General features: G+C 38.3%; 8 protein-coding genes across 17 annotated transcripts; 5 read left to right on the top strand and 3 right to left on the bottom strand.

Moving 5' to 3' along the window:
- The first annotated feature begins 606 nt into the window (after positions 1-606).
- Positions 607-8,077, top strand: Rcd1 (Reduction in Cnn dots 1). 3 transcript variants are annotated; one of them, XM_071798019.1, is made up of 8 exons: positions 607-978; positions 1,288-1,710; positions 1,816-2,410; positions 2,488-2,772; positions 2,968-3,651; positions 3,818-4,181; positions 4,276-4,461; positions 6,435-8,077. In XM_071798019.1, exons 2-8 carry the CDS (start codon positions 1,460-1,462, stop codon positions 7,523-7,525), a joined length of 3,456 nt encoding a protein of 1,151 aa, XP_071654120.1. In that variant the 5' UTR covers positions 607-978; positions 1,288-1,459; the 3' UTR covers positions 7,526-8,077. The 3 variants fall into 3 exon arrangements, with proteins under 3 accessions (XP_071654120.1, XP_071654121.1, XP_071654119.1); XM_071798020.1 differs by having other exon boundaries at positions 607-988; positions 2,491-2,772; XM_071798018.1 differs by having other exon boundaries at positions 607-988.
- Positions 8,078-8,112: 35 nt separating this feature from the next.
- On the bottom strand, positions 8,113-10,635 carry Mms4 (Methyl methanesulfonate sensitivity 4). 3 transcript variants are annotated; one of them, XM_071798022.1, is made up of 4 exons: positions 10,450-10,635; positions 8,858-10,363; positions 8,705-8,758; positions 8,113-8,466 (listed from the first exon to the last, which is right to left on the bottom strand). In XM_071798022.1, the coding sequence occupies exons 2-4, from the start codon at positions 10,061-10,063 to the stop codon at positions 8,347-8,349; spliced, it is 1,380 nt and encodes a 459-aa protein (XP_071654123.1). In that variant the 5' UTR covers positions 10,064-10,363; positions 10,450-10,635; the 3' UTR covers positions 8,113-8,346. The 3 variants fall into 3 exon arrangements, with proteins under 3 accessions (XP_071654123.1, XP_071654122.1, XP_071654125.1); XM_071798021.1 differs by having other exon boundaries at positions 8,858-10,635; XM_071798024.1 differs by having other exon boundaries at positions 8,366-8,483; positions 8,858-10,635.
- Positions 10,636-10,736: 101 nt separating this feature from the next.
- On the top strand, positions 10,737-12,970 carry LOC139825364 (dnaJ homolog subfamily C member 17). Its single transcript, XM_071798025.1, has 7 exons — positions 10,737-11,352; positions 11,495-11,623; positions 11,748-11,915; positions 12,009-12,218; positions 12,306-12,386; positions 12,481-12,678; positions 12,775-12,970. Exons 1-7 carry the CDS (start codon positions 11,284-11,286, stop codon positions 12,889-12,891), a joined length of 972 nt encoding a protein of 323 aa, XP_071654126.1. The 5' UTR covers positions 10,737-11,283; the 3' UTR covers positions 12,892-12,970.
- A 487-nt stretch (positions 12,971-13,457) lies between these two features.
- On the bottom strand, positions 13,458-15,900 carry LOC139825365 (uncharacterized). Its single transcript, XM_071798026.1, has 2 exons — positions 15,336-15,900; positions 13,458-14,548 (listed from the first exon to the last, which is right to left on the bottom strand). The coding sequence occupies exons 1-2, from the start codon at positions 15,511-15,513 to the stop codon at positions 13,812-13,814; spliced, it is 915 nt and encodes a 304-aa protein (XP_071654127.1). The 5' UTR covers positions 15,514-15,900; the 3' UTR covers positions 13,458-13,811.
- An 860-nt stretch (positions 15,901-16,760) lies between these two features.
- On the top strand, positions 16,761-18,036 carry Slbp (Stem-loop binding protein). 3 transcript variants are annotated; one of them, XM_071771671.1, is made up of 3 exons: positions 16,761-17,018; positions 17,158-17,744; positions 17,831-18,036. In XM_071771671.1, the coding sequence occupies exons 2-3, from the start codon at positions 17,197-17,199 to the stop codon at positions 17,979-17,981; spliced, it is 699 nt and encodes a 232-aa protein (XP_071627772.1). In that variant the 5' UTR covers positions 16,761-17,018; positions 17,158-17,196; the 3' UTR covers positions 17,982-18,036. The 3 variants fall into 3 exon arrangements, with proteins under 3 accessions (XP_071627772.1, XP_071627773.1, XP_071627771.1); XM_071771672.1 differs by having other exon boundaries at positions 16,761-17,057; XM_071771670.1 differs by having other exon boundaries at positions 16,762-17,018; positions 17,154-17,744.
- A 291-nt stretch (positions 18,037-18,327) lies between these two features.
- On the bottom strand, positions 18,328-21,126 carry LOC139809057 (uncharacterized). Of its 3 annotated transcripts, none has more exons than XM_071771666.1 (5): positions 20,854-21,126; positions 20,523-20,743; positions 20,066-20,439; positions 19,705-19,993; positions 18,328-19,619 (listed from the first exon to the last, which is right to left on the bottom strand). In XM_071771666.1, the coding sequence occupies exons 3-5, from the start codon at positions 20,224-20,226 to the stop codon at positions 18,648-18,650; spliced, it is 1,422 nt and encodes a 473-aa protein (XP_071627767.1). In that variant the 5' UTR covers positions 20,227-20,439; positions 20,523-20,743; positions 20,854-21,126; the 3' UTR covers positions 18,328-18,647. The 3 variants fall into 3 exon arrangements, with proteins under 3 accessions (XP_071627767.1, XP_071627768.1, XP_071627766.1); XM_071771667.1 differs by having other exon boundaries at positions 20,523-20,740; XM_071771665.1 differs by having other exon boundaries at positions 20,523-21,126.
- A 153-nt stretch (positions 21,127-21,279) lies between these two features.
- Positions 21,280-23,418, top strand: Pglym78 (phosphoglyceromutase 78). The gene is made up of 3 exons (XM_071771668.1): positions 21,280-21,575; positions 22,302-22,799; positions 23,037-23,418. The coding sequence occupies exons 1-3, from the start codon at positions 21,476-21,478 to the stop codon at positions 23,201-23,203; spliced, it is 765 nt and encodes a 254-aa protein (XP_071627769.1). The 5' UTR covers positions 21,280-21,475; the 3' UTR covers positions 23,204-23,418.
- A 149-nt stretch (positions 23,419-23,567) lies between these two features.
- Positions 23,568-26,197, top strand: LOC139809061 (ras-related protein Rab-24). Of its 2 annotated transcripts, none has more exons than XM_071771674.1 (4): positions 23,568-24,295; positions 25,153-25,241; positions 25,367-25,647; positions 25,749-26,197. In XM_071771674.1, exons 1-4 carry the CDS (start codon positions 24,182-24,184, stop codon positions 25,865-25,867), a joined length of 603 nt encoding a protein of 200 aa, XP_071627775.1. In that variant the 5' UTR covers positions 23,568-24,181; the 3' UTR covers positions 25,868-26,197. The 2 variants fall into 2 exon arrangements, with proteins under 2 accessions (XP_071627775.1, XP_071627776.1); XM_071771675.1 differs by having other exon boundaries at positions 25,136-25,241.
- Positions 26,198-26,782: the final 585 nt, after the last annotated feature.

Genomic DNA, 26,782 nt, shown 5'->3' with positions numbered 1-26,782 from the left:
GGCTTAATACGTAAGCATAAGAAAACTGATTGGTCTATTTCCTTATGCACATGTGTATGGGCCAATCAATTTTCTTATGCTTACGCATTATGCGAAAGACAAATAATAAAATGTGCAGCTACGAAAAACAAATTTACACTTCAATACGTTCGCACACTCTTTCATTTGCATTAAAATATTGTTCTTGCGCATTATTTATATTATTTTCAATTACAAACTCCGTTTTAGTTGCGTCTTTTGCAAACCAAAGAAAAGTGCAGCTATGACAATTAATAGGCTGTCCATTTTACTTGCATTTTCGGGTTCTTTTTATTCTTAAATTTCTTTTTCTAACGCCGAAACAATTAAACATATATCTATCCTTACGTTCCGTAACGCGCATATGCGCGCATTTATCTATAGTATACGTAACGTTTACTATAGAAAATGCGCGCATATGCGCGTTACGGAATTCATTTCAGACACAAAAGTGCTAGGGAGTGTAGATAAAACCCAAATTTAATTTCTTAGGTTATGTAGCTATATATATATATATGTATACACACATACGCACACGCACACACACACACAGTCATATATATTCACGTATGTATTATGTATGCAAGAATTGTTCGCTTTATGAAAAAATGGATGCATTGCATTTTCTCGCGTAAAGCCTGTGCCACGTGTCGTATCAACCTAGCGAAACGCAATGCCTGTGCGTATTATCACAATTAATGACACATAATACCCTAATTACTTTCGACATCGAGTCACACGTGATTGAGCAGTGAGCAGTGACGCAGTGATAGACGTTTGCCAGCGCGTTTATCCTCGCGTTGGGGATGTCCTCTGATACGTGAAAGTGAAACAAGTAGCCACAATATCGTTTACATTTACAAATTCCAATGAATGCAGGATTACACGATAGATGAGAATGATACTAATTCAATGAACAGCTAAGCGTTCGTCGTCCGACGTGAAAAAAAGGAGACAGAGGTTAGTGGAGGTTAGTTCTCGGATTTCTCGCATGTAAGAAATCTATCTCTAATTACTTAATTCGTAAAAGGGTTTTAATGCTGTAACAATAGGCCTCTTATTTTTAGCTGAAACTTCTTGCACGGTTTATCTTTTTTCTTTTTCTTTTCACGTTGGAGAGAAAAAAAGAAAAGATGAACCGTGCAAGAAGTTCAGCTAAAAAGATCAAGCTTAATATTTTATAATTAGCGTTTGTTTGTGACAATAGTATAAGCACACACCTAGCTAAATTCACAAATACAAGATATAATTGAAAGATATCTGTTTCAGGGACAAACCGAGGAAGAGAAAGAAAAAGAGAGAAAGAGGAAAATTTTAATGTTTTATACAATATAATAATGACATTGTAACACATAATAGGATATTTGGAAGAAACTCGAAGAGATATCGAGTGAATAGATATTTATCTCGACTACTACCCGATCTAATTTAAGATAGCATAATGTTAACGTCCATGCCTATGGCACCGTCCACCTCTGCGAGCAGTTCTGGGCTACCAAGTCCAACTACTGATACGTTTGACGACATTTCGAACAAACTGACGGCGTACCTACATCAACTAGCTGGAAATTACGAGATGGACAGTGATGCGATATTCAAAGATCATTGCTATGCTCGACCTTGGAACTGGAGACCAGAAAACATTTATGTAAAGCCTATAAAAAAGCTGTTTTTCTCGAAGAACACTGTGAGGTATGATTATTTATAACGTCTAACTTAATTTTATTTTTGCTTAAATATGGAAGGATACAAAATAGACGTAACAATGGATTTATTATATTACTTCTTCCATCTTAGTGATAAGCACAGAAAGGATGAGGAAATCGACGTGGAAAATATTGACAGCGAACCATCGCCACTGCCTTTTGATTTAACCAGAGTTCGGCATATGATGGACGAGTTTGAACGGTTAGCGAATTTTGCGCGACCCGAGGAGGAGGACGAGGAGGAGGATTGGGAGGAGAAGATAGAGAAAACCTTGTGGTCTCCGATTCAGAATCGGATATTTACCAAAGTGACACGGATATTAAGTTCGGAGAGGCTCGCAAGATTAGCCAAGGCTAAGAGCGTAACGGAACCGATCTTTCGAAGAACGTCGGTGGATATCGCAGCGAGGAGATTTCGCGAAACGTTAGCCTCGACCGGATGGGACTGGAGACTGGTTCAATGGCTGCACAATTTGCTGTTCGAGCGTCTCCCCCAGGAATATTTAGCCATTTATCTCGATATCTTACAGACCTTGAGACTGAAGATCCCTCAGCTAATCGATAAGATGATCGCTGTGCAACCGAATATTAGCGCTAAGAACGGCTCCATAACGTGGGAAACGCTCGGATCACTCTTAAAACGATCTTGGGATCCAGTCGCGCAGAATTTGAGCGGAAATAGACCTGTAAATATAACTTGATCATTAACGTACATTATATAGGTCTAGTAATGTAAGACGGGAATTAACGTAATTGATTGCAGAAGAAATTGCCCGGAAATCCGATCTTAATAGTAGTACCTTCCGGCATCGCGTCGGCATCCGTTTCGTCTCGTCAGCATAAATGGATCACGCAGTTGGGATTGTTAGGCATGGTCGCTACCGTTCACACTCACATGAGTTTAGCAGCCAACAGAATGACTATGATGGTGTGCATGGATCAATTGGTTCAGGCCACAAGAGCCAAGATACAAGATGTCAGAAGTGACTGTCCTGGTAGGCCGATCATACTCGTAGGTTTCAACGCTGGCGCAGCGCTTGCTTGTCAGGTAAAATTACTTCTGTATATCTTGCATCAATTTTTCTTCCAATTGTTCTTAGATTTGTTTTATTTAGCTAAATTTCTCGCACAGTTCATCTTTTCACTGTTTCTTTCCAACTTGAAAAAGAAGAAAGATGAACCGTGCAGGAAGTTCAGCTGAAGAAAAACAGGTCTATTGACTTTTATTTACTTTGCGGTGTAGGTGGCTCAGATGGAACACATAACTGCTGTTATCTGCATTGGATTTCCTTTCACAACGGTCGAGGGAAAACGGGGCACGCCTGATGATATGTTAACGGACATTCGCTGTCCCGTCATGTTCATTATTGGGCAAAACGCCACCCTCGTTAGACCGGACGATTTGGAGGAACTCCGTGAGAAAATGCTGGTCGAGACAAGTCTGGTGGTCGTGGGCACGGCCGACGATCATCTCAGAATATCCACGTCTAAAAAGGTGCTCGAGGGCATCACGCAGAGCATGGTGGACAGATGCGTGTTGGACGAGATTGGAGATTTCATCGGTAGCATCCTATTGCAACCGCATCCATTACCGCTGCGACCGACAATGACGACTAACTGTGACAGCAAGAACAAAAAGGACTCTCACAAACGAAGAAACTCGACCAGCAGTTCCGTGGAAAGCGAACCTAACTCACCGACCGTGAAGAAATCCCGGCCGACCACGCCGGTATCTTCCGCGCTATCGGTTGGAACAAACGTGGCATCGAGCTCGGCTCCTAAAATCGGTGCATTCAATATCCAATCCAATTTGACGCAAGTAAGTGGGCAACATACAAATCATACTTCCACCGTGAAACGGAAGCGGCCCACGAACAATCAGAGAAATCAGTTCTCAGAACTGAAGACTCCTAGACTTGCTGGACAGGTAATTGTCACACAATGCACAATACATGATACATATGTATTAGATAATATGCTATCAGCTATAATGGTCGATGAGACATTTATATTATACAATATACTACAAATAATATACTAATAATAATCATAATTATTTCCATATAGATTATGCTAAATATTACTTGTTACAGACAAACATTAATTCAGAAAATGGCATAACGCTCAATATTGGCACACTAGCGAGTCTGGCGCCGATAGGGCCGATACGTTTAGCACCCACTGCAGTGAGTCAATCGACGACCACTTCCTCCAAAACACCTAATGCATCCAAATCCTCAACTACGACCGTTAAAGTGCCACCGAAGATCATCTCGAATGTGCCGTTGCAGAATGTTTCAAAAATGAAAACGATATCTTCTAATAAGTCTTACTCGAATATGGTCGCGAACAGTTACAGACAGGTCAATACTCCTGACAAAAGTGGAGACACGAAATTGGTGAACGTTTTCACCACGCCCACGGGAAATCAAATTAGAGTTAATGCAACTCCTACAGGTAAGATAAATGTATAATTAATTAACGTTATCAGTAGAAGAGTCATAAAGTGGTACTTGTGTTTATTAATTTTTTGTTTCTTTCAATTAAATAGCGGGAAGTAGTAAACCTGCGGCGACAAGCGGCACTTTGTCGAATCTTTTGCAAAGTGGAAAGAATTCGATTGCGCTTACGAGCGGTGCATCCTCCACCCGTGCATCGTCGGCTTCTAGTATCCTACTAACGACCACCACGTCATCAGCGAATACCGTAACGTCGTCCGCATCGACCCCTTCAAAAGGTAGATTACAATTATCTAAACCATTATTAATTGATTTATCGGAAACGTAGTTATAAATAAACATACATGTAGGGGTTTAACATAATTTTGGATTGTTTGTTTATTGAATGACCAGATGTTATAATTTTTGCTTTGTGAGCGTACTTAGGGCGATTTTCATATTTAACAAATTGAACATTTTACAATGATGATATTAATTTCGAAAATATTTAGATTTTTATTATAAATTTAGTCACTGTAAACTAATTGCTTTAACATAAATTAAATTTTTATAATACTGATTTAATGTGATACACACATGCACACGCGCACGAACAAAAAATATATATAGTCAATAAATTTACATTTTTATGCCTCCTTCTTGGTATTTTAGTAAAAGTTTAAACATACACATACACATACACATAAATATACACATAATATTCTTCTATTAAACTTTTATACTTCTATAAAATAGCGCAAATCATAATTTTCAAAATTGTATGATACACATATTTTGATAAATAATAAAATGTAGTAAAAGGGGAGTTAAAAAGTTCTAAAAAATTCTTTCAGTTTCTTATAATCTCATACTTGCTCTTTCAAAATAGTCTAGCGAAACATGCACAGACAAACTAAAGTATTTGAAGCAAATAATAACTTCACTATCAGATAAATTTTCATATGGAAATAAAATTTATATAATAAATATAATACTATGTGTATTTGAAACCACATATATGGAAGAACCTCATGTACATATATGTATATTTTGCTATAATGATCTTTTTCCATTGAAGTATTATATATAATCTGTATACTGTGTAATATATAGATTTAAAACGTATTAGTTATATTTTTAAAAAACCTAATACTTTTGGAAAACTCATATATATATTTTTATAAAAGATATATCACGTAACTATTCCTAAATTTACATTATTTTGTCAATTTATTCACAATTATTAGGAATTTTCTTTATGCGAAACTAAAATAATCATAAGGCTACTTAATATTAAATTTGATACTGGACTTATATTTTACTTATTTTACTCATTTTGTATATATTTCCTTTGTAACTAAAGTAGTTAGAATTACTTAACAAGATATATTTATTGCTTTCAATTATTTAATTACATGTATTTACAAAATATTTCAAATACATATAGAGAACTGAGAACTTTCAATCCTATCTTTCAATTGGCAATGTGACTGTACATAGTGAATATATTTAGGCATATGTATATTGTGTCCTATAAATATTAACTATAGATATTAAATTAACAACCGAATAAAGGTGACTAAAGGTGACAATAAGGATCGTCAGGCATTCTCAAATACATATTTTAAAAAAGTATTGTAAATATACTAGGTTGCTTTTTATTTTGTATTCAATAAATATTTTTTTGTAACATGTAATTCGAATTTGTTTACTTCCCAACCTTAATCCCGTCCACCTTGAGTAAAATGTAAACGATTAACGAGTCTGGGTAACTTTAGACAGTTGGTTTTGGGAGATTTAATTAACGCCTTTACTTACATCAGATATTTTGGGCAGTGATAAGCACTTATTACAACAGTAGGTCGTTGCATTAAGTATATACTTGGTAAGGAAATTATTTAACGCTCCTTGTTGTTTAGTTAAAATAAAATATAAATCCTATTAATCTAAATTTCCATCTGTCCAATGTCTCAATGTTTGTATTCATTGAATTGTCAAATAAAAATAATACGTCATTTTGATACGTAAATAGTTAAATACAGAACTAAATATTAGAAAAGTGTTCGGGAAAATTGAATACCAAAAATAAAGTATTCAAAGAATATTAAAAAAATTATTTGATAATCATGTAAAAGTGTAGCATATCGGATGTGTTCATATAGTGTCTTACGATACTGTTGCATGTTAATAATACATGATAGGCTTATACATACCTTATACATTATATATACCTTTTTAAGATATGAAACAAATATACGTGTATATTTTATAGCGATGGAAGAGATGGGAGGGAGCAGTGATTCTCACTTATTGGACGTATCCAAGTCGGCGCACTTACCACGGCAAGGAGTCGTATCCAATAGTACCGATAACTCTCATAATACATCGTGCGGTAACATAGTCATTGTCGAGAATTCCCTCCACACCAGAAGCGCGCCTTCGTCGGTGATAGTCCCATTTAGCGGTCAAAGCTCCAACTTTTTGCCGCTATCCAACAAGCTGAAAATCTCGCAAAAATCGATGAAAACGATGCCGAAGATCACGGTCAACGCCAACAACTTGCAGAGACTTCAAAAGGGGAAGCCTCAAAGTGTCCAGAAGAGAAACGTCGCAAACGATATAGATGACGATCTGGGTAATATACTGGATATACCGATAATATTCGCCAAGGACGACGACAATTTGAGCAACATAAACAAGATGCCGGTGATGACGCAAACGACGCTGGCTAAAGAGCCTCAGGAGAGACCGAAGTTGAACAATACCACCAAGGTGGTTTTAATCAGCAACAAACAAGACAAGCTGCAGTCAAATAAACTCGGAGCGGCTTCCACGCAGGCCGTTATATGTCCTAATATGTCTGTGCAAAACTTGAATCAGTTGATACTGCAGACGCGGTCGCAGAACAGCGGCGTCTCGGCAAGGAGCAGGGTCGGAGTGCCGCTGGAAAATCGGTTGGTACAACCTACCGTGAAGTACACCAAGATCATACTGGCGAAAAGAAACTCGCAGACCGAGAGAGGCGAGCAGGTGGTTGCGACCAAGAAAATCCCGGAAGATATAAACGCACCTAAAATCCTGACCTTCGAGAAAAACGAGCATAGATTCGTGCAAGCGCAATCTTCCACGGCATCGACAAATTATGATGATCATTGTGCGGATAACATGCTCGAGATTGAAGACGCTATTAAAACAAATATCATTGAACGCAAATACGTACCCGCGCCTGCAATCGACGAGACATCATCCGTAACTCTCGATGACTGCGATATTTTCAACGAGACCAAACTGAACGAGATAGAACACGATTCAGAACAATCTGTTTTTGGCAATGTTGGTGAAATCCAAACGTATAATACATAAGTAATTGCTTTACGAGATAAGGACGTAATTGTTTGATGAACATTAATTATGCGATATGTGAGAAGATACCTGCAAAGTATGATTATTTCAAAGTACTGATATAATCTAAACCTATACGTATACATATATATATATATATATGATAATTATGTCATATTATAATTACTATATATTGTATATCACACACATTGTACTGGTCTCTAAGCTTTAATAGCGATTACTGATACTTTGTTATTATAATGAGATTATAATGCGATCTATTTTAGAGTTCTATATTGTATATGCGTGACACAAACAGAAAGATGTGAAAAAACGCATGTACACTCCAAAAAATAGAATGTTATAATTATTGTTTAATTATGTCTGATAGTACTGTAAAATTTTTTATACGTATAGAACGCTCGCTGCTAGACTGAAATTGACCAAAGAATGGGAAAAACAAAAAAATAGATGGTTAAATAATGATGCAGTGATGCAGTTATTTTGAAAAATACGTATTATTCTTAGAATACCAGTTTCTTGTTATAATTATTTCTGAACGTCTCTGAAACGTGTCTGAGAAAGAGTAAGAAATAATTGCGCAAAAATGCATTGTATTAATGTATTACTTAATTTAAGTTACAAATATAAATCATATTCTAAATCGACTAGAAAATTTGATTTTTAGGAAACGAAAGTATCATCGAAAAGTTGAAATATTTTCTATCTAGGAATGTATAATTGTTTCATGACCTAACGCATTTGTATTACGAACTTAGCATGAAGGATTATAGAAATGGAATTATATACAGATAAAGTTCCTACAAAAGCTTACAGCTTATTTATACCTCAGTTCCCAATAAAGCGTCCCCGTTTTGCGATGTGAACATTATGTACACCTTTTTACTTAATTCGGGACCAATTTTACGTGAAGTTGTGAGAGGTCCTGCCGCTCTCCTTATCTGTCAAATAACATTAACTTTTGCAAATTTATTACGTCAGTAAATTTTAAACTATAGTAATTGCAAGATTACAGATTGTATAACAGCTAAATATCTTATCACATATAAAATATAATTGCAATTTATATCCGTATAATTGATTAAAGTAGAATGTATGTATTAGAAATAATTCAAGTACGTCCGATAATTTTATATATTCTAATTGTTTAATAGGAAGAAATAAAACTAAGGGACTCACTGATATATCTTTTAATAAATTTATGCCTTCGTCAGGTGTGCAATTTCTATAAGCCTAGAAACATAAAAGTATTATATTTAACTTACTATTTAATAAGCAAAGCAAAGATAGATTTTCCAACATTACATAAAAATGTTTAATTATAAACAGTACCTTGATAAGTTGCATCGGGCTAGGATAGACCGTACATATTGCCTCCGACGTTTCCAAGCTACTCAAGTTAAATTGGCACAGTTGCTGCTGCCACAGTCTCTTCAACCCGTTACCATCTTTGTCCACGCGCACGGTGTTCTTATTATCCCCCGCAACGTACCAGTCGAATTTGCCTTCCTCATTTTTTCCCTTCTGCAATTTGTACGGTATTTCCGAAATGGACTTTGTATACTGACACACCATCAATGCTAAATCCTGCGCGCTCTCGATTAATCTGCTGCTACAGCTATCCACTATCTGAATTTCGGTCAGGCACATCTCCAATTGCTGCCTCGATATAATCGGTAGCGTGTCAAACCGCTGATTACCTTTGCCGTTGTGCCCGGACCCTTTGCCTCCAGGATTCCGATCCGACTTCTGTTTCTTCCGATACGCGAAATAGTCTTCCATACCGCAGATGACCAGAGTCATATTATAGTTCGGCATTAGGTCCTTACTGTTCGAGACAAACGTGCAGAAAGTGCCTTCCGCCACGTGTCTCACCGCCTCGTAGCTGCTCCAAATCACAATAGCGTACTCCTCCGTCCGTACACTTCTCTTTGTGCGTATCTCATTGTCCTCGTCGACGTAGTCCTCCTCGACGTTTCTCCGCCACGTAATACTGTTGGGAATCAACTCGGTGGTTACATTGAACTTAATACCGGCATTCTGCAACGCGCTCTCAATCTCCCCTCGCGAAGCGACCGCGTCGATACCCTGATCGAGATTAACTTCCATGAACTTCATGCACTCGCCGGGCTTGATGTCCCTCGACGTCTTCTTCTCGATCGCCTTCAACGCCTTCTCCCTCGCCAGAGCCTCCCGACGTCTCGCTCGTTCCTCCCTCACCGTTTCCTTGTCCTTCTTGGAGACTCTCTTGGAAACTGTCGCCTTCTGCGAGGTTCCTTCGACCCGATTGTCCTCCGAATCGAACGGCGATCCCTCAGCGTGTTCACAGCCATCGTCGGCGTTCGAATCGGGAAGACTCTGGCTTTGCAACGTCAAGTTCCTCGCGATGTCGCGGCAAAACGGCACCTCCGGGAGATCCAGGTCACTCGTAGCGTCCGAATGATACTTGCCGTCGATCTCCCACTCGATTCTATCGTGCTCGTCGGCAACAGGAGACACTGGCTCGTCCGAATCACTCAACACGATCACGCTCGACATTCTTCCCTTCTTCTCTTCTCTTCTCACTTTTCTTGTCCTTTAATTTCGTTTGTTCTTCTTTCTTACCTTTTAATATCCAAGCTTGTTCTTCTCTTCTCGCCTTTCTCGCCTAATTTCGTTTGTTTTTCTCTCTCACCTTCCAATATCTAAGTTTACTCCTCTTGTTGTTGTTCCTCTTCTTGGTTGTTTCTTCTTATTCTTTAACTTTTAATTTTACTTGCTCTTCTTCTTTTTCTTCTCTTTCTTCTTTTCCTTTTCTTCTTCTTTGTACGCTTCGAATCTTATAATATTCCGGAGGAACTGCAAGTGAGACAAATCTGTTAGTACACTTTCACACATATCAACCGCCACACATGCCGACAACTCGAGCAGCATCCTAACCTAACCTGTAAAAACAACGATTATATTTCGAAAAAGTAAATATGTCGGATATTTAAGTTCGCTTTGATCATTACTGATAGATGCCAGGACAATTTTCCGTTTGTTAAATATTGCCAAGCATTAATACAGGCTTTTTAAAGTATATTTACGATGTATAGTGTGCGTCTGAGTGCCAAAGGTAGATTTGATAAACATACCTTCATTCGATCCATATTTTATTCACGCGCCAGCATTCAATTAAATTCGAAAAATGACATTTAAATGTATAATAATAATAAAAAACGACAGAGAAATAATCAGATGGAAATATATAGCACGTAAAAAAGAGGATTCAAGATTTCAAAAGCCTTTAAAGACCTATTTCTTTTCGAATGTACTATACACTTTTAAAGTCTCAAAATTTTTTTAGCATTCTGTATATATTCTTCTTGCCTTTCCGAAATATGGCAGCACGATAGATATTTTATACAGAAGATCGATATTTTATCAGAGGAGATAATAAAAACGATACAACGTGCCGAAAATAAATTAAAAGCTCGTTTAAAACAAAAAAATTAAAAACAATTCTCGAGCATGATTTGAAATTTCTCGAACGGCGATAGTGCGATTCTCGAAATATCGAAGACGCCTCGAAGAGGCGGAAACGATTGGGAGATCTCGACGATCTCGTATGCACATGCGCAATAAAGCGGGGAGCACACACTTCTGCTCTAGTACGCATGTGTTTAGACAAGGAATAAATTGAGGTTAACTTACTAAAAGTGTGTTTTGTGTTGCGGTAATTATACAGTTTATTTTATCGATATTTGAGGTGAAGCCCCTAATTACCCAAATCAATAATGGATCCACTTACACAAATGGATTTATATGGATTGCTTGGTGTAGAGCCAACAGCTTCTATGCCAGAGGTAACGTATGCACTTTTAGTTTGTTTCTCAGATTATTTGCGTAAAAATGTTTACTTCTGTTTTATAACGGAGCAAAAATACTTCCAAGATAATCAAGAAATATCAAAGAGGTAAACACTTGACACGATATTTATATTTTCAGATCAAAAAGGCATATCGCAAGAAAGCTTTGACGTGCCATCCCGACAAGAATCCTGACAATCCAAGAGCCGCGGAATTATTTCAGGAACTCTCTAAAGTACTGGAAATATTAACAGACCCAAAGGCCAGGGTAAGTATATTCGGCATCTCTTCAAAATTCATTAAACATTTGTCATCATCAAACACCTTTCTTCTTAGACTTCTAGAAAGTCTCGTAGCTGGTCTAATTTATTAAAAATGTATTGTGAAACAAGGCAGCATATGATCAAGCTATCGCTGCCAGGAAGCAGGCGAAGGAACGCGTTAGACAATTTGATGCCAAGAGGAAAAAATTGAAGGAGGACTTAGAGGCACGCGAGGAGGCCTATAGGAGATCATGTGAGTCTGTGCCTGAGACTAAATCCGACGGCGAACGAACAAAAGTATGCGATCAGCTTGATTTTGCTACAATACTTTTTAGGGGTTTTTAGATTTGTTGGTTCAGATATATAAATATAAAGTATATAATTATTCAGGCGGAAGTGAAAAGATTACAAGAATGGTGGTACAAGCGAATAGAAGAAGAGATGTTCTTTACGCGAGAACTCTTGAAGAAGCTTTATGGCTCATCGGACGCTTCAACGTCTAATGTGGGAGACTTTCGAATCAAAATAAGATGGAAGGTACAAGATGGTGATCAGACAAATGGATACAATTATGATAATCTACATAAAATGTTTTCCAAGGTAAATATCACAATCTTCCAATTCCATTTCTCATTAGAGCTCGTCAGATATTTAGATCAGATATTTTTAATTATTCTTTCTCTGCAGTACGGGGACATAGAGGGTCTTGTTATATCATCTACAAAGAAAGGCAGCGCCATGATTGAATTTAGAGATAAGAGTGCAGCGGTAAGTCCACAAGATGCTTGATAATGAAGCAATAAGAATATACATGTATAATCCAAATTCAAGGTAAAATTCTTTAATAAAATGTTTGTTTCAGGAAACAGCGCTCCAGACAGAAATCGGTTTAGCCCAAAACCCATTAACGCTACGTGCTCTGTGGGATACACAGAAACGTTCAAGCGGTGTTGCGAGTAGTGCAAATTCTAATGTTGAAAAGCCTACATCTCCTGCAGCCGCACATTTTAACAGCACGCCATGTGGGTCTGTCAGTTTTCCTTCTGCACCTAATATATTCGTATGTATTATTTGTAGCTCATAGTACATATAAGATTCAAAAACTTAATTTATTGCGCATAATAACGTTAATTTGTAATGTTTTCGAATTATACAGACGCAGCAGGCAAGAATGTCAGATGCAGAGCTTGAAAGTACCGTATTAGCTAATTTAAGGAGAGCAGAAGAGCGCAAGAAGCTCATAGAGGAACTGAAGGCAGAAGAAGGAACTTAATCCCGGAACTATCAAAAGAACTCATCCGTTTGTGTATTAATTTTTTCTATGTAAGAAATATATCCATAATGAAAACAGATCTATTTTTAATATTTAACTTTACTCAGCTCGTCAAATGTAAAACGTAATACTGTTAAAATGGCATTTAACGTGTATCGTTTGCTCCACGCGTCGTTCATTGTTAAATAATTTATAAATTTCAAATATTCCAGATTAGCACCCTCTCTCGTGCTAGAAAATGCTATTTTTAAAAATGCGTTTCTTGTATTAATCTCGTGCTTTGTATTATTTCACGTATTAAAAATCCAGACACAATCGGTGCCTTAATTGAACCATATTATTCGCACGCGCGATGCAAGTGATCATTTTTACGCGATGTTGCCAGCAATAATCGCGGCAGTCGAAGGCAGGCGTCACAGAGGAGCATTACAAAATGAGAAAACACAAATCTGTCACGAGGCGAAAGAACACAGTATTGGAGAAAAATGGTGCTACCAAAAGTTCACACTCCCATTAAGTTAGCATAAAATGAATAAGTTAGTAAATAATAGCGTAAAATGAGTTAATTAATAAATAGTAATAAAATTTTATTTTTTTACACAAACATTTTTATATTAACAATATTACATCTAATTAATATGCTTTTTGTACACGATTTAAATTCTTTTTTTAAATAAAAATAGTCGCACATTGAGGAATCAGACTCTATGGAAAACATAGCTGACATAGTTGGAGATATTGGGTTTGTAATGATTGCGACAGGTTGTTCTTTTGAACCCTCTGCGAGGACCAATATCCGCAGTGGAAGTCAACGGAACAGGAGTAGATGTTACATCAGTGGGTTGTAGTGATTGATCCATAAGTTGGGGATAACTGGAGGAATCAGGATAATATGGATTGAATGTTTGGTATGTTGTGTTTTAATAGGGTCTTGGATAAAGCTGTAATTGATATCTCTTAATGAGATTTATCATGTCCACTTGCACATCAAGTTTTGTTTGTTCAGGTATCGTCTTGTAATGAGGAAGCAGAGACATAAGAAAATGCCTATCTGGGTCGTCCTTCGCTGTTAAAGCTATTGTTATTTTTTCCATATTAGCAGCTAAAAGGTGGAACCCCCTCTCCAGCCCCCCCAAATCCCTCCTCAAATCTTTCCCCAACTCCCCCCCCAACTCCCTTTCCAAATCTCTCCCCAAATCCATCCTCAAATCTCTCCCCAAGTCCCCCCCTAAATCTCTCCCCAAGTCCCCCCCCAAATCCCTCCTCAAATCTCCCCCCAAGTTCCCCCCCAAATCTCTCCTCAAGTCCCTCCCCAAATCCCCCCCGATTTGGTTCTGTTCTAATACTCTTTTCCTTTTTTGTGGTTGTGGTGTTGGAGCTGTCGGAGCTGTCTGATTCACACTATTTGTTTCATCTTCCTGAGATTCATCTTCAGAATAGTTATCAGAAGTCCTTTCGTGACATGTACTTCTTGATTGAGAAGTATTTTCTTGAGAAGCTTTCTTATTCCTCGAGTTTAGAAAAGAAAGTTGTTTAAAATAAACATACGTCTTCCTTCCTGTATCCTGCATTTTGCCGCGTTTTATTTTATCAATTATACCGAGTTCTCTGTTAAAAGAATCTTTTAAACTTTTCCATCTACGCTGAAGACCTGCAACTGAAAAAAATTGATAAAACATTTTCAGAATTTTACAATAATTTCAACATATAGAAAATTTTAACGGAAATAGCGAGCAATCAAAATAGCAAGTTATCGAAACACATGCAACGACCGTACAGGAGAAAAAACTTGACTCTACTGCAAAAAAAATATATAATTATCATTTATCTCTAGGCATTACATTGAATGTTTATTCGGTATTCTTACAAATAAATGGTGAATTTTTCGTCGTCCCCTCGATGTCGAAGTAAACTTTGCCGAGTCAATTGTAAAAGCTTACAGTTTACTTTACAATTTTGCGAGAGAAAGAGACGGATTTTAGACAGAAAGAGTCACACAGAAATTCAACAAACAGCAATAAAGATTCGAGAAACATTTGCTGACTATTTTTCTAGTGAAGAAGAAGCCTCAGCTTGGCAAAGTAATTATTGTTAAAAATTCTGTTGAACATACTTAATCCCTGTTACTTAAAATATGAATATTTTCGTTCTTTTGTCGTTGCAAACTATTTTCTATATTACTTATTAGTTCTTATGTTCACTTTGTTTTATATTACTTAGTTTTTACATATGTTCTTTCTATATTATAGCGTTTTTGATTAGAGAGAATTTGAACTGATCTGGGAGCAATTAATGTATCTGATTGATGCTTGATCTTTTAAATGTGCCGATAGTCTGTAACTATACAATCCCTCTGCAATCAGAAACGCTATTACTCACAAATAATATATTTCCATTTTTCGTTTCAAACAACATTGACATTTTAACACAATTAAACGACTTACTTGTATTACTTTTTTTTGCGGAGTCCATTTTTTCAAAGTTTGGTATAAACATTACAGCAAGTTCCTCCCATGCCTTGCCTCTTTGAAGTCTATTACCAAATTTTAGACAGGTGGTGTTCCAAACAACGGGACGAGCTTCAATTTCCTGGATAAATTTATCAGTGTCGAAGGGTGCCATTCTTCCGGCACACTTTTCTACAGGTGACACACACAAACAGCTGACTGAACACGACTAGATATATGAGATTAAGATTCGTGTGAACCCACGACGCACGGAGCAATATGTGCCGTCACAAACGTCGCCCTCATGAGTCTGTGGCGTCAAGGTGTCATCAACAAACGACTTCTGACTTTGTAGAAACGGCCCTTTCGCAGTACAGTCGCGGTCAATAATGCCCAGTTAGCTGCGTTCTATAGTACATGTAACGTGCACTATAGAAATCCCCAGGAAAACAGCTACTTCAGGTAGAAAGCATTGTTGACCGCGACTGTACAAGAGACTGCTTATCTGTGGCGCCACAAAGTGGTCCATCCGCACGAGTCCGTTCAGACCAGTTCGGACGAGCGATGAGTTTCGTGTGTAGCGCTTTCCTTTACAGAAATTTCATCCTGGAGGGTAGTGGCTGATTACTTATTTTGAGTATCAACATTGTTGTTAAGTGCGATGCTTTTAACACTCAAAATAAGTAATTATAATCACTTATACCTTATAATACCTTCCTGCAGTTTTAAATGTCTATAAGGGTTCTCTCTGTGGCACCACAAAGTGGCGTCTTTTTGAGCACTATACACACCGTACTACGAATTATTATACAATAGATTAAGATTGGATTGAAATTTGACCAAAAACTCGATTAATGAACATCAATGTATATATTTATTAATAAGGAGTGTCATTAGGCTCGTTGAAAAAAAATAAATAATAAAAATGAGGGTGGAAAATCTTCGATGATGCAAAAGTGTAACGATTCACGGATAGAAGCAATTAAACCTATCGATTTATTGCATATTTTGCAGCCAACTTCTCATAGAAATGTCAATATTTATATTCTATTAAAAAATTTATATTCCAACGAATACAAATAAATTATATAAATTATATAAATATAAGTGTGCAGTGTGCAGAATAATGTAAAGAACATATATATATATTACATATAAAAATATGTGTAAAGTGCATGCGGTAAGATATAAAATATATTATATAAAAACATATTAATTTTATGAATATATATGAGAATGTATTGTTAATATATATAATTATTTTATAAATAGTAAAGTAATGAAAAATAAAAAACAATTTATTGATCCCACAAAGCATCCTAGGAACTAATATATATTTACGAATCTGTCGGGATTCTAATCACGCAGTATGATATACGCATGCGTATAATGCACCATATTCTGAAGGGATTTTAATTTTACTCCTCGGTCGCCCAACATTGGGCGCGAAGTCAACTGCGGCGTAGTCAAAAAGGCGCGCACGGTAAATATATAGTGAAGTGAGTAACGAAAATTAGAAAAGCTTTCCGAAGGCGATTTCGAATCGCGGCTATCCCTTTCGTCGTACTCGTACGTGACGTTGGTGTTCGGAGCTAGCCTAGCCGATGAGCGCGCGTTGTACCGAGACCGGTGCGAACGGACGTCTCGCCTTTCGAAGCAAAACACACCGACTGCGATTGTGTAGGTTATACCTGTTGCGATAAATTCTGCGAATTATACGTGTGCCGATACGCGGATACGCCAGTATCGCATTGTTCGAGTCGACGGAGTTCAAGCGTACGCGTATCACGTTATCTCTGTGTGTATTTTTTTTAGATAGTCGGACGTCCCGGATCGAAGTCTCGCCGCTTCACCGAACATGGATTCATCCTCGCGCGGCTCGTCCGTGGAATTGCAAATTGTGGAGGACGACGATCTGCTCGACGAAGTGCTGTGCATGAACAATCGAGAGATCGTCGAGTCCGAGCAGAGCGGCACGAAGAAGGAAGGCGAGCCGGAAGGCGGTACCTGGTACGACGACAAGGAGGACGCGGACGTTGACGGGGCCGAGGAGAACGATGAGAACTCGAGTGCGCGATGTGACGATACCCGGACGGGGTGCGAAGAGGGTACGGACGATATTAAGTACATAGAGTACAGAGATAACGTGAGGAACAGGCCAAAGGATTTGCATACTTGGCGCAAGAGAGCGAGGCAGGACAATATGGATCATCACGATATGGACGCCAAGGTTTCTCGCAGCAGACGTTACTCCAGCGACTCCAGCTCGACCACAAATTCGTCGGAGAACGGCAAAAGGCTTATAGAGTACGAGACGGATCCAGCTGTGCTGGCACGTAGACAAAAAGAGATCGATTACGGGAAGAATACTATCGGGTACGACAGATATATTCAGCTGGTTCCAAAGTAAGTGTCGTGAGATCGATATAATAAGATTCTATGCTCCGTTTTTTTTACGTATATATCTAGCTGAAGCCTCAATTTTATTTCAGAGAGAAGCGTACGAAAGAACATCCAAGAACGCCACCAAAATGTATAAAATACAGCAGAAGGGGTTGGGACGGTATGGTAAGGCTATGGCGAAAACAACTTCACGCTTGGGATCCTCCTCAGGAGAACGACAAGGCTGATGAATTAGGCTAAAAAATCATATTGTCATTCCATTCAAAATACTGCCAATATCATTTTCTTTAATTTATATTGCAATCGTGTTATTTTAACGCCTCCTATTTTGTTTGTTAAGTATTGCTTCTGTCTTTTGAAACAATTTTATAATATATTTATAAATATGAAAACGGTCATAATATGATTAACATGAAGTGATATATTTCTGTTCTCGTGTACGTAATTTTATAATCGCATTTTAGAAAGCTTAGTTTGCACAAATAATTTTGTATAAATAACATTAATATATGTATACTAAATGTCTCTCTTGAGACGTTTGCAGATTTATATTACTAATTTAGGACACATTAAATACATGTGTGAGTTAAGAGTATTTAAATATAAATTCAAAAATGTGCAATGTTTTATATGTGCTTTTGATACAAAATTTGCAAACAGTCGTATATAATATACATGAATACAAATTCTAATATAATAAAAAAAAGATTGCATAAAAATAACAAAAAGAAACTATATTTTGTTGAGTCGGAGTTTTTAATTAGCTAATAAAAACAAAAAAATATATCCGTGATAAAACAATTCATTATATACATTAAAAAATTTAACTAATATTTGATAACTTAAATCTTCTATTATATTAAATATAAAAAAATAACTTACTAAATTAATAATTAAGGAATAAATTCACTGTAAATTCAACCGTGTTTCAAGTCTTTCCAAAATGGCATCCAATTTCTGATTCACTCTGGCTTCCATTTCGTCTGTTTTTTCCATCAGTCTCTTTTCCATATCGTGGAATTTATTATCGATATATCTGGCTTCCATTTCGTCTATTTTTTCCATCAGTCTCTTTTCCATATCGTGGAATTTATTGTCGATATAGATTTTGATATCTGTATCGGATTTTTTATCATCTTCACGGTTTGTACATTCTTCGTCGCAACTTCGACGATCTCTTTCATTATCTCCTTTTGCGATTTTATTTTTACATGTGAAAAGATCCGAGTCCGAAGTAAGAGTTCCCAAAATTTTCTGATAAAACTGCTCATTCACGATTTCATTATTATCGAATTTATCATGAAGCCCAAACATCCTTGTCATGTCAATTTCTCGACTCGTTTTGCCGTTACCGGCATTACTCAGAAATGTCTGGATAAAATCTTCATAATTGAAGATACCGGATTTTGTCTTCTTCATAGATTCTGTGTTATTATCAATGCAGGTTTTGATATCTGCGCCCGAGCTTTTATAATTCTCTTCACAGTTCAAGTGTTCTGTCTCACTATCTCTTCTCACAGCTCTATTTTTACACTTGACATTTGACTGTTCATAATCATCTCCGCAATTTGGAAATTCTTTGTCATTATTGCTCCTTTCATTTTCGTTGATACGCCCGTCGTACCTCGAACCCGAGGCATGTGTTTCCAAAAGCTTCTCTCCGTAATTTCTCGTAATTTCTTCTCTATCGTAAAATCCAAATACTTTCCTCGCTATTTCAGATCCCTGACTCGTCTTGCCATTGCTAGCGTTACTGAGAAAAGTCCGAATAACATCGTAATCGAAGGCACTAGGTTTTGCCTCTCTCATAGATTCCGTCAAAAACAGTCTTATACCATATACCCACATAGGAGGGCCTTTATTTTTTGTTCTAATAAACTGGAAACCAAAAAAGCAAACGTTATTACATCAAATATAAGGGCAAAGTGTCAATATAAACATTAATAAATGACAGTCATCTTACCTTAATACTGACTTCTGTAGTAGGAGGGTTTATCGTCGTTTCGCCGAGGAAAACTATACTTCCCTCGTACTCGTCTATGAACTCCGCGAGTATCGTTGTCTCGTATTCTCCAAATTGTTTGAAGATCTCCAGGACGTTACCTTCGGAAACAACGGCGATGCGCGCTATCCTCTGACAGTTCGATACTTCAATATTCAGCGTGCACGGTTCTGCGTTGGACTCCGTACCGGAATCCATTGGTTGTAGAGCGATACAAGTATCCACAGAGGCTACATCTTCGCAGTTTATTCTGTGCAAACGTTTACATTATTCAAATATCATTTTGGTGTCTTAAAGACCGATTGTCAATCGATTCGCTCACCTTGCAGGCGCGTATCGCAGCGGCGCAGTAGTGACGGCATCAATGAATTGCTTATTATTGCTGATCTGCCAATTGCACGAGATCAACGGGGGACTGTCGCGGCGCTTCGTGGAGAGCGAAGCGCGCGGCTCGCCCATATCCTCGGCGTTCATTATCTCCATGATTCCGACACACGTTGAGCAAGGCAAGCGAGTATAATTAATGGTCAGCTTTTTGCGAACGAGGCGTGTACAGCAACTATGCTTTGCAGTCTCGCGGATCTGTCCGCGATTGTGAGCATTCTCCTGCGCGATCTTTACTGTCGCATCTTGCCACGCATGATCCTTGCTCGATCTTGAAGGTCGGGAGCAGAAGCTGAGAGAGAACCACTGTTTCTGAATAAATAATTTTTTTTATAATAATAATAATATTATAATAATGATTAATAATAATAATACTTATTAAGGAGAAAAAATACCCTTTAGATTTTATTGTATCAATTGCGCTGAAGCAGAAATTAACGCCGTTGCATCATCGGCAGCTTGAAAATTCTGCACTCTCCTTTTCGACAACTCGGAACGCTCGATATAAACGTTCTGTTCTCTGCTTCCTCGAGTGAAAAGGACTTACGCGGTATGCGTTTTCGATCTTCCTTCAAGTTATACAGCCTCCGTATCTTGAACCCGCACTTTATCCCTTCTATTCGATACAAACGTCAAAAAAGATAGGTTAGCCCCTTTCAATTTATAACGATTGGAGGGTAGAAATAATCACACGAATACAGGACATGATTGCTAATTGCAGCGGACCTTATTGTAAATGTAATACTTCAAGCTCGTCCCACCATCGTATAGTTATACGATTTGATAACGATTACAGATTAGACTCATCGACAGCCCTCTGTCAAAATGAGAGAGATAGAGCATAGAGCGCATGTGTGGCCAATCTTGTAGGCCTGTTCCCTGTTCTTTTCAGCTCAACTTCTTGCACGGTTTTATAGCTTCTCTCTTTTTCTTCACATCGGCGAGAAAAAGAGAAAAGATGAAAAGTGCAAGAAGTTCAGTTAAAAAGAACAGCAAACCTCTTTTTTTATCGACCAGTGTTCGTTTTAGCTGAACTTCCTGCACGGTTTATCTTTCCTCTTTTTCTTTTTACGTTGGAGAGAAAAGAGAAAAGATGAACTGTGCAGAAAGTTCAGATAAATAGAACAGACCTTAGTGCAGCCAGTTCTCTCTCTCCTCTCTTCGCATTTTCGCAAGACGTGCTCCGGGCTCCGGTGTTCGTTGAAGGTGAATTCAAGGGTGGTGGAAAGAGAGAGACGGGACTCGAACTGAACAGCTGAGCGAAAGTATCGAGCCATAATATCGGATCGAGCACCGTGCGCTTTGCTCGTGAATCGTCTCCCGGCTTTGTGGTCTCGCGGAGAAAAACATGTCGAAATACAGGATCGTTATGGTTCGCCACGGCGAGAGCGAGTGGAATAAGTTGAACCTCTTCTGCGGGTGGTACGACGCCAATCTGTCGGACAAGGGTGCGTAAACCTGTCCGCCAAGTTCACCGGTTTCAAGGGCGAAAGGTCGCGCGACCGCGCGTCCCTCTTCTGAATGACATTGTTTGACGTATCGCGGCCGTACATCTTAAATCATGTTAAAAATGAAGTCTGATATGACACGCGTGATAAAAACCAATCGTTCATTCATCAATCATGTATTGCAAATATTTTAACATTTAAAAGTTTAATATTTAATTGTTGAACTTTAAAAGCTTGAACATTTGATAATCAAACGATTAAAGTTTGGATTAAAGACCTTTATGATTCGAGTTCTCGCAAATAAGCGAGGGTCAAGTATCGTGTCAATTTTATCTAATCGACGGGTCTAACATTCATCAATCATGTATTGCAAATATTTTAACATTTAAAAGTTTAACATTTAATTGTTGAACTTTAAAAGCTTGAACATTTGATAATCAAACGATTAAAGTTTGGGTTAAAGACCTTTATGATTCGAGTTATTTCTCGCAAATAAGCGAGGGTCAAGTATCGTGTCAATTTTATCTAATCGACGGGTTTAACATAAATAAAAGAATTTTTATTAGTTGGACAAATTTATAGAGATCTCAAGAATGCAGTTGCCAGCTGTGCATACTGATTCAAATGCTTGAAGAACCGTGCGATAGACTACCGCAAAGCATAATGTTAAATCCAGTTTGACACAATCGGCATATATAGCTTGATATATCGGCAATCTTCTTGCAGGCAAGAGTGAGGCAGTGTCCGCGGGGAAGGCTCTCAAGGATGCGGGCTACACGTTCGACGTGGCTCACACGTCGGTACTCACAAGAGCGCAGGAGACCCTCAAGTCGATCCTGAAGGAGATCGGCCAGGAGGATTTGCCGGTTCAAAAGACGTGGCGTTTGAACGAGCGACACTACGGCGGTCTTACCGGCATGAACAAAGCGGAAACGGCCGCCAAGTACGGAGAGGAACAGGTGCAGATCTGGCGGAGATCGTTCGACGTGCCGCCACCGCCGATGGAGGCCGATCATAAATATCACGACACGATAGTGAAGGATCCGCGTTACGCCGATGGCCCGAAGCCCGAGGAATTCCCGAAGTTCGAGTCCCTCAAGTTGACCATCGAGAGAACGTTACCTTACTGGAACGAGACGATTATCCCGCAGTTGAAGGAGGGCAAGAGGATCATTATAGCCGCCCACGGAAACAGCTTGCGCGGCATAGTGAAACATCTGGATCGTAAGGCGCTCTGTGCACGGTCAATCTATTTACATTGGCTGCGTTCTGCCGATACTCCGCTAGCCTAGCAATCGTGAGCAGTCGCTCGTTTTCGCTCGTTTCCTCTTCTTTGACCCAATGGATTAAAAGGAGAGGAAACGAGCGACTGCTCACAATTGCTAGGCTAGCGGAGTATCGGCAGAACGCAGCCATTGTTATATGATTTATGATGATTTACGGAATATTCCTCTTTTGTAGAAATGACCAACGACCAAATTATGGGGCTGAACTTGCCGACCGGTATCCCGTTCGTGTACGAGTTGGACGAGAACTTCAAGCCGGTCGTTTCTATGAAGTTCCTGGGCGATGAGGAGACTGTTAAGGCCGCGATGGCCGCGGTTGCCGCGCAAGGAAAGGCCAAATGAACGACGATAAATCTGAAAAATTGTTTAACGTGTCGATTTGCGAGAAGCAAATCTCTCTTGTATGTCTGTTAACTAAGTATTTATGAACCTCTAGTTTCGTTACCGTGATAGAGAATGTAGCTCGAGAAAGACGATAGAATGTTCTTGCTTGAACGAGCATTCCTCTTGTGTAAAGTAAAGAAAAAATATATATCAAATATATATCATAGAATATATCTGTGAAAGTATGAGATACTCAATCCTATATATACACATTGTATGTTAAAGAATATGCATAACGCCATTTGAAAATTGAAGTTTATCTCGACACAGCGTTGGCGCGAGAATTTCGAGTCAAATTGAAACTATTATCTTATGATCTTCCTCAACTTTTATATGAAAAAGTTCCAAATGTGTTTTCTTAATTCTCGATATACTCAAGTGCGTTATTTAAAATGGAACGCCTTAAATAGTTGCTTTCCATTTACATCAAAACTCAGATAATTCTCACTTGTGATGTCATTCTGTCTTTATTATTCATTAATTCCCAAAAAGGATCAAACGACGTTTTGATGTAAATGGAAAGCACCTAATATAACTTAATAAGTTATAAGAATATAACAATATTATTTACATGTCTTATATTCTTTTATTATTTGATATGCCACGTAAAACAGATTGGTCGCACATTTTGCACATAATACATAATTCTTACAAAATGTTTCTAAGAGAGGCATATTTATTTTTTTATGCACGAGAAGCAAATCTCGTGTTTGAAGACTTTGAACTTTTAATTTGAAGTCATCAGGTACAATGTACAAATTACAAAGAGCGGCACGTCGGCATCACCGCTCACTGCCGCTCACTCGGGCGCTCAGTGCGTTTCGGAACGTCAGCGTGGACGGTTGGATTGGGGGTCCTATGCCATAACCTCACCCATGATACGCTGAAACGGAGGCTCCCTGTTCCGAGGAGGCAGAGAGTTTCCCCGATTCAAGAATGAGTCGCGTGGATTTGAAGGTCGTGTTACTCGGTAACGCGATGGTGGGAAAAACGAGTCTTATGGAACGATATGTGCATGACGCGTTTAACGGCGACAGGCCCTATCAGAATGTAAGTATACTTCGTTCGGTTATACGTGCGTGTGTACGGGGAGCGTTCACGCTGTCCGGCGATCGACTTTTCTCCTTGATGTTAAAAAAAAAGGCACCTTTTCGCGTACTTGTGCGATTAAATAGACCGACCCGAATGACGATACTTCAATTTGAATTGCGCGTAAAAATTAAAGGGCCACGCCTGACAGCGTTAATACTCCTGATACACGCTACATGGAAGAGACGATTCAACAAAAGACATTTGTTGAGAGACAAAGGAAAGAGAAAAGTCGTAGTTATTTCCTTAGAATTCTTAGAATCCTCCCCGACAACGGGACCGTTCCTTTCAGCTGAACTCTGCGGCTTGAATTTTGTATATCTCAAGTTAAATACGCGGACGGTGATAATATATCTGTGGGCGTCTCCAGTTACGATTTTATCAGCGCTGTTTTGAACACATCGATACGCGGAAGACGAAGAGTATCATGATTTAAAGTTATGATATTTTGTTTCAAGTTCTAATTCACACAGATAAAAGACTTTCGGAAGGAGAATTGTATGATCAATTTCTTAAAAGCGATTTGCAATTCACGCCGCTGACACAGTCGTGGATTTGGAACAAAAGAGGAGAAAAAGAAAAGTTGCAGAGACGTATTTTGCGAGAGAGAGGCACATATACGGTTAAAAGCTAAAAAGAACGGGCCCGCAGTCAATTTGCGAGCACTAACGTGGTACAATCTTGTTTCTCTTAGTCCGCAACATTGTGGAAAGAAAATTTATAAAAGTAACGTTGTTAAAGTTTGCACTGAGAATCGTCTGAACGGAAGGGAGGGCGTCATGTACCAATTAATGAATGCAGTTGAAATTATGCCGCAGACAATAGGCACTGTATTTGCGGCGAAGCGAGTGCAAGTAAACGATGTGACGCTTGTTTTGGGAATATGGGACACTGCGGGCAGTGAGAAGTAAGTATATTCAGTTTGCTATGTCGTGTTCCCACCTTGAAATTTCAAATAATAAAATACATAGTTATCTACATAGCTGGAAAAATACATAGTTCATTGATATGCCGTTATCATTTAATTACCAGGTATGACGCAATGACCAGGACGTATTATCGTGGCGCCAAGGCTGCCATAGTGTGTTACGATATCACAAAGTCGAGTACATTCCAAAGAGCGAAGCACTGGGTCAGAGAACTCAGGAGCATCGAGGAGAATTGTAAGGTGTACCTGTGCGCCACCAAGAAGGATCTGTGCGACGAAGGTTTCGCGTCGGACGATCCGGACATGCAGAATGTCGTGGAGAGGTATGCGAGCGGCACGCAGACGAAGCTTTTCGTAACGTCTAGTAAAACGGGAGAGAACATAGGTAAAGGAAGCATTACATTTATATTTGGCAAATGTCTCGTTTCGCCTCTATTTTATTTCATTATTTGCAAAGTGTATTAATATTGTATCTGTCCTTTACAGTCGAGTTGTTCAACGAAATCGTACAGGATTTCGCGTCTAATCCGGAAAATTTGCAGAAGGTAGAAGAAGCGATTGTTCTAAGCAAAAAACCTGGGGAAAGGTACTGTTGCGCGACCTAACTAAATCAGTATTGATATTGTATTCTTTTACGGTTTTTTTTTTATACTAGCTAATTGATATTAAGAGATAGATATAAATGTAATAAAAATAGATTCCAATGTATTGTTAATGATCGATATGATATTGTTTTGCTCGGTGATTAGCAAGAGTTTAGAATTTTATACGCGTAATGTTGCTATGCGTAGCACAATGCAATCGCTTCGCAAACTTGATTCTGATTTTTCAGCAAATGGTGAATTTGTAAAAAAAAAAGAAGTGTATAAAACGTGCACATATTTTGTATAATTGAAAATACGATGCGCAATATACAATTGAGAAATGTTTCTGAACACGTGGTTCCTGATCATTTAGCTTTTAGCTGATTCTTCGCATTGTGAATGATTGTTCACAATCACATATGAATGCGATTATGAAATTGCTAATTATGAATTCATCCATATGTGATTATTAATCGCGAATTGTGATAAGATTCTCAGTGATAGAATTATGTTCTTGAATGTACAATGGAATGTATAGTTTTTTCACATTTTTCCAAATCAAATTTCGAAGACTTTGTACTCATTACTATTACTGTACACAACGATGCCTGATAACGCCGGCTTATTATTGCGATCATTCGCGCGCGTCGCGCTAAAACGCGATCATTCGTCATTAGCGATTCCCAGCGTGGGAAATAGCTCTCTTCTTCCGCAACGGCAAGAAGGAAAGAAGAAGGGGGAAACAATAGAGAAGAAGGCGAGCCCACCACGACGCGTTGCATTCATTTTGGACGAATGCGCCGCTTCTCAAATTTTTGTCCATTTTAACCAGCAAATGTTAAATAATATTATAAATACGATGTGATATATTGTCATTGTAGATGATAAATAAATATACATATATATCATCAAGCTAAAAAGTGATTACGAATTTTG

This window comes from Temnothorax longispinosus, chromosome 2 (assembly GCF_030848805.1).
Source record: "Temnothorax longispinosus isolate EJ_2023e chromosome 2, Tlon_JGU_v1, whole genome shotgun sequence".
Taxonomy (NCBI): Eukaryota; Metazoa; Arthropoda; class Insecta; order Hymenoptera; family Formicidae; genus Temnothorax; species Temnothorax longispinosus.
Note: the sequence above shows the minus strand (reverse complement) of the source record. Positions and strands in the feature narration are given on the sequence as shown.